Below are 6,299 nucleotides of genomic sequence, written 5' to 3'. Positions count from 1 at the left end.
TGGGGCGCCTGGGTCGCTCGGTCGGTTGTCTGGCTTCGGCTCAGGTCATGACCTCGCGGTTCCTGAGTTCGAGCCTCGCATCGGGCTCTGTGCTGACAGCTCAGAGCTTGGAGCCTGCTTCGGGTTCTGTGTCTGCCTCTCTCTGCCCCTCTCCCGTTCGTGCTCTGTCTCTCTCAAAAATAAATAAACATTAAAAAAAATTTTTTAATCTAAATTCACTTAAATAACCTTTCCCCAACCATGCAAGGCCAAGCAGGCTAGCTCAACTGAATGCTTCTTACCGAAGTTGTGTGTCGTAATGGGGCAGCTTTAGTCAGTGGTTCGAAGAGAAGGTGGGGATCTTCCTTGTTTCGTTCCCTTTTGCTCTCCTGTCGTGGGGCTCACTTTCCATGCCCAAGGTGGGCATGTGGGAAGGAGACTCCTCTCAAGATGTTGGCACTTGACGCAAGTGCTCTTTCTCCCTTTTAATTCACCTTCCGCGGGGGTATCTTAGCTTCCTAGGGCTGTCATGCCAAAGCACCACAGACCGTGTGGCTTTCACAACCAAAATTTACTTTCTCACAATCCTGGAGGACAGAAGCCTGAGATCAACATGTCAGGAGGTGTAGTTTCTTTTCAGGCCCTTGTCCTTGGCTTGCAGATGGTCACCTTCTCCCTGTGTTTCTTGTGGTCTTCCCTGTCTGCGTCTGTGTCTGAATTTTCCTGAAAGGACACCAGCCATACTGGATTAGGGCCCCCCCGAATGACCTCATTTTTTTAACCGCATTACCTCTTTATTTTTTTAAAAATTGTGTTTAACATTTATTCATGTTTGAGAGACAGAGAGAGACAGAGCATGAGTGGGGGAGGGGCAGAGAGAGAGGGGGAGAATCCAAAGCAGGCTCCAGGCTCTGAGCCGTCAGCACAGAGCCTGATGTGGGACTCGAACTCACAAACTGCGAGATTGTGACCAGAGCTGAAGTCGGATGCTTTAACCACCTGAGCCACCCAGGCACCTCTGCATTACCTCTTTAAAGACCCTATCTCTCAATACAGCCACATTCGGAGGGACCAGGGGTTAGGACTTCAACATGTGAATTTGGGGAGGATGGAGGGGGTATCCCAGAGACCAGCATGGCCTGGAATCACTCATGGCTTGAGAGCAATGGGGTGGGTTTAGAGGCAATTATTTCAATGGGGTGGGTTTAGAGGCAATTATTATTATTTTTTTAAATTTTTTTTTCAACGTTTATTTATTTTTGGGACAGAGAGAGACAGAGCATGAACAGGAGGGGCAGAGAGAGAGGGAGACACAGAATCGGAAACAGGCTCCAGGCTCCGAGCCACCAGCCCAGAGCCTGACGCGGCTCGAACTCATGGACCGCGAGATCGTGACCTGGCTGGTCAGACGCTTAACTGACTGCGCCACCCAGGCGCCCCTAGAGGCAATTATTTCAACACCAATCAGTGCAAGCTCTGAGCAGAGGGGCATCCAAATGAGTATGCCATGGACCTGGCCCCAGAATGCTGCCAAGCCAGCTATGGGGGAACAGACCGCCTCCCTAGAAGGGGGGGGGAGGGGTCGGCCATCTAGGCTGGGCGATGCCATGTGGCAGCAGAGTGTGCATGCCAGGAACTGTTCTGTAAGCCTAGAAGAAGGAGAGATAAAAATCAGGTCAGTCCCATGGAGGTTTTCGAAATAATCACAACCACCTCTTATCGAACCTCTACTGTCTGCCAGCACTCTATACAAGCTCTGTCTCCAGTCCAGTCCCACCCCAGGTGCCGTGGAAAGTCCTAGACCCAATAACTTCTACCAAGTTCTCAGTGTTGTGCTGGACACAAACGAGCATATGTTAAATGGTAGCTATCATCGCTCAGCTAACACTCGTCCAGTACCTACCATGTGCCAGGCGATGTGCTTGTTGCTGGGGATATAAGGCCAAGCAAGATCAACACCGTTTCTGCCCTTGTTGAAGGTGCACTTTAGAGATGCACCACTCAGTATGGTGCGGAGCCGCTAGCCACACGTGGCCGTGACAATGAAAAATTCAGCTCCTCGGTCACATTAGCCACCTTTCATGTGCTCAACAGCCACGAATGGTTACATTTTCATCCCTGCAGCATTTTCTATCAGGTAGCACTGGAAAGGGGCGGAGAGATAACACCTGTACAGTAAAGGTCATGAGGGAAGAATAGTGATACTGTTACTCTCTCAATGCAACAGCGTTGCAGAAACTGAAGCTCAGAGAGGTTAAGCAATTTGACTAAGTTCACACAGCTACTAAGTGGAAGAACTGGGATCGGAACCCAGGTACATCTTAATCTCATGCTGCCTCTGGCTGTTTTGTGGAGGAAACTGTCAGGCACAGGTAGAATCTGGTTAAAGAGAAAAGACAGAGAAGGTGCCCTTGGTGGGAAAGTAGCAGCTTGGGCAAAGTCACAGATGGGCAAGGCTGGCAGAAGACCATGAATAAACCAGTCTGGCTGGAGAGGCAGTGACTTGCTGAACTCATGTGCTTGGAATGGTAAGTCGGGGCCTGCCTGCTTTGATTCCGAGCCAAGGAACTGGGAACCACGGCAAAGGGTGACTCCTTGAAAGGTGTCGGCAGGTCCACGGCACGGTCAGAACTGTGTGTTATGGAGGTGACAGTGCTTAGGGGGAACTGGACTGAGATCAGTTAGGGATAGCAGTCGGGATAGAAAGAAAGGAACGAATGAATGGTGTGGAGCAAAGAACACCAAAGTGGGAGCCAAAAGATGTAACCTTGAAACTTGATAGCGTGCAACGTTGAGCGAAATTCACTTCTTTGGGCCTCATTTTCTCAATTCTAAAAGGGCAGGCCTGGCCCAGAGGGGATGTCTGAGGCTCTTTTTAGCAGTGGTAGTCCAGGATTCTGCAAATGTGATCACATGAGGCTAAGAGAAGCAGTGGAAAGCATAGCACTGAATATAGGGGCAAAGAAGATAGCGGAGTCAAAGGTCCCCCTGATAAGGGGGAACTGTGCTTCGCTAACAAAACCGGGTAAGTGTGTGAACGGGCTTCCCTCTTGTGGGGCTTGGGGGTGGGGGTCAGAGGGTATGGAGGTTGGGAAGAATAAGTAGTGAGAAAATCATGGCTTTGTTTTTAAGAAAGTTGTACAGTGATCGTTACGTTACAGCCCCCAAAGTGTAGATTTTAAGCTTTTTTGATCCTTGACCCACAGTAGGAAATAAAATTTACATCATGGTCCAGTACAGGTGTCCAGTATTGTATAACGGAAACAAAAGGTTTCTGAAACAATAGTTAAGCTCACTAAGAGCAATGGATCCTAATATTGTCTATTCTGTTGCATTTCGATTTTTTTTTTTTTAAGGTGGTCGCCATCCCCTGAACTAACTTTATGATCAGTTAATGTGTCCCGATCCACAGTTTTAAAAACACTGCTTAAGAGTCTGGCCCCAAGTCTTCTCACGCTGGAGGCGATGGCTGGGCATCCTATGGAAGAATCCAGGAGGGAGCTGAAGTGACCCTGGAGAAGGCTCCGGGCTGGGGGGAGTTTGGAGACGTTTACGTGAAGCCCTGATCGGAGCGCGTGAAGAAGAGCAGAGGCCTGGGAACGGCCGTCCCGGCGGAGGAGCCGCGCCCCCCCCCCCGCCCCGCCCCCGCCCCCGCCCAGGACACTGCAAGCCGGATTCCCGCAGGAATTCGGCCACCACCGGGGGCTGTAGGTCTGAAGCGTGCGCGGAACAGCTCTGCACCCTCCGACCCCAAGTGGATTTCCAAAGCTCCTCCCCTCACTCACCCTCCCGGGAGGCGGGCGAGCGCCCACCCCTCCCTCCATTCATTGCACACCTAGCTCCGGGCCAGGCGGGCGAGCCTCTCCGCCGGCGGTGCCCCCTTCCCGTCTCTGTCCTCCCGCCCCGCTCGCGCGCGCACACAAACTTCTGGCTGCCACCCCTGCGGACCGGCTGTCCTCGGCCGGGCGGAACGCAACTGCGCGCACCTTGCCCGCGAGCCCCGCGGCTGCCCCGAGCCTCCCCCCGCCCCCCCCCGCTCCGCCCCACCCCGCCCCCAGCGCCCGCGCCCGCCCCGGCCCGCCGCTCCTGCCCTCCGCTCGGCCTTCCCCGCCTCGCATCCGTGCCATCGGCGCTCGATTGCGCGCGGACTCCGCGCTCCGCGGCTCGCTCGCTCGCTCGCTCGCGCTCGGCCCGCCGCCCCCGCCCCCCCTCCCCGGCCCCCGCCCCCGCCCCTCCTCCCGGCTCCGCCCGCCCCTCCTCCGCCTCCCGTGCAACTTTTGCCGAAGCCCCCACACACAGCCATGCTGAGCTGAGCTCCGGCCGGGCACTGGCCGCGCGCTGCCCGCCCCGGCTCCCGCCCCACCGCGGACCCGCTCGGGGGCCGCGGCCGCCCGGCCCCTCGGCCTCGGCCGCTGCGCCCGCCCGCCCCGGCCGCCCCGGAGCCCCGCGCAGGGGCCCGGCCTCGGCGGCGGCGGCGGCGGCGGCGCCCGGCCCCCTCCCCCGGCGCCGGCCAAGTGAGGCGGTGATGCGGGCGCTGGCGGCCCCGGCTGCGCCGAGAGCGGAGACACAGGCTCAAGATGGCAGATTCCGACTGAGGCTGGGGGGGCCGAGCTCGCGCGCCGCGTTCCCTTCTCCGTTGCCATGAACCGCGGACACCCCGGCCCCGATGGCCCCCGTGTACGAAGGTAAGGGGCGCCCGGCCCGCCGACCCCGCTCGCCCAGCGCCGCCCGGCCGCCGCGGCCCCCGCAGCTTTGTTCTGCCCGCGGCCCCTCACCGGGCCGCCCCCCCCTCCCACCCCCGGCCCGCAGCCCCCCGGGCGCCCGGCCTCCGGCGCCCCACCCCCCCGGGGCTTTAACCGGCTCCCGACCCCTCCCCGCCTCCCCCTCCCCTGCCCACGGCACGACCGGGATCCGGAATTTAACAGGATCTTATTTCCAGGGTGGAGAAAGAGGCGGGGGGTGGAGGGGGGGGGGTGCGAGGGTGGGCTCCTGCCCGAAGAAAAGAAATTGGGAGGGGGCGCCTGGGAAAAGACAGACCCGTGACTGTGCTTTTCATTTATTTGGGGTAAATAAAGGTGATGCGGTTTAGCTTTCATCCTCCCCCCTCCCCTGCGCACCGCCCCCCCCCCCCCCGGAAAATTACCTTTAGGGTGATCTTCCCACTCTGTCCCCACGACTCCCCTTTCTGCTGCTCTCCACTCCCTCCCCACACTCCTTTATTCTTCGCGAGCCTCTGATTTGGGGGGGGGGGCTGTCGGATGGGAATGTATGTATGGGGCTAGGTGATGAGACGGGGGTACGGATGAAAAGTCCATTTCAGACCCAGGCAGAACAATGAAATTGGCTAAAATCTCCCCGCATTAGCGTGTGGAAGGGAAAATGTAGTTGAGCTTTTCAAGTCGGGGTGGGGGGGGGGCCTCGGGGGGGGAGGCGGCCGAGACGTTTCCCTCGGTGGGTCTGGCTCAAGCTGCGCGGTGCACCTTCACCTGGCGTGGGGTCATTTTCCCGATTTGACTGTCTTTAGGAAGAAAGAACAGCACGGAGGGCAAAAGGCACTCCACTCCCCTTGCCCTCCCTCTCCGTTTCGCTTCTCTCCAGTCGGTTCTTGTCAGCTTCCAGCCAGAAATCAAACCAGAATCAACTAAGTTTTTACACTTCGGTGTGTTTTTGTGTGCTTGTAGTAGGAGGAATTTTAAACCAAAGGGTGCCCGATTTTTTTCAGTCATTTCATCGTGAAAATGTTTTTCTCATGAAATCATTGAAATAGCAGCCTTTACATACTTTTAGCGTCGGTCCATCTGGCTTTCTTTCGGTTTTGTTCAGATATTCTGTGGATGAAATAGCAAATGAGAGGGGAAAGGGTTTGTGTGGAGCAGAGAGGAGGGGCGGGGAGAGGAGGTTTTAATCCTTCTATAAATCCCGGGAACAGTGCTGGCGAGTGAGACAGGGAACGCATTAATAGTTTTATCTCTGTTACAAGAGGCAGATTAAAAAAAAAAAAAACTTATCTGAAAAGAAAATCTGTTATTAGTTCCAGGGCTCCAAATGAATTTGGTTTCTGGATGGAATAAAGTTACCAGTCAGGCCCTGGATAATGAGGCTGTAAATAACCTATGGACTGTAAATATTTTTTTTCAGACTCTCTTAGAAACAAAGGGGCTGTTTAGAAGGCAACAGAGAGATGTTATTCCAGGGGCTTTCCTCTTTGATTCTGAAGAACACAAGGTCCATTTAACCATTCGACAAAACAAAACGAAATTTCTGATCACTCCACCACGCAGAATAGAACGAGCCAGTGGCTCTGTGAACATGCCAGGAGA

General features: G+C 55.6%; 1 protein-coding gene across 7 annotated transcripts in view; it reads left to right on the top strand.

Moving 5' to 3' along the window:
• The first annotated feature begins 4,448 nt into the window (after window positions 1-4,448).
• The window catches only part of HIPK2 (homeodomain interacting protein kinase 2), a 190,266-nt gene continuing 188,415 nt past the window's right edge, over window positions 4,449-6,299 (top strand). For 2 of the 7 annotated variants that reach the window (XM_023250619.2, XM_023250618.2), the window contains exon 1: window positions 4,450-4,664. In XM_023250619.2, coding sequence (XP_023106387.2) covers window positions 4,646-4,664 — 19 coding nt within the window. In that variant the 5' untranslated portion in view covers window positions 4,450-4,645. Of the gene's footprint in view, window positions 4,665-6,299 lie in introns of all 7 variants that reach the window. The other 5 variants (XM_045052839.1, XM_045052837.1, XM_023250621.2 and 2 more) reach the window with 3 other exon arrangements.

This window comes from Felis catus, chromosome A2, assembly GCF_018350175.1.
Source record: "Felis catus isolate Fca126 chromosome A2, F.catus_Fca126_mat1.0, whole genome shotgun sequence".
In the NCBI taxonomy this organism is placed as follows: domain Eukaryota; kingdom Metazoa; phylum Chordata; class Mammalia; order Carnivora; family Felidae; genus Felis; species Felis catus.
Note: the sequence above shows the minus strand (reverse complement) of the source record. Positions and strands in the feature narration are given on the sequence as shown.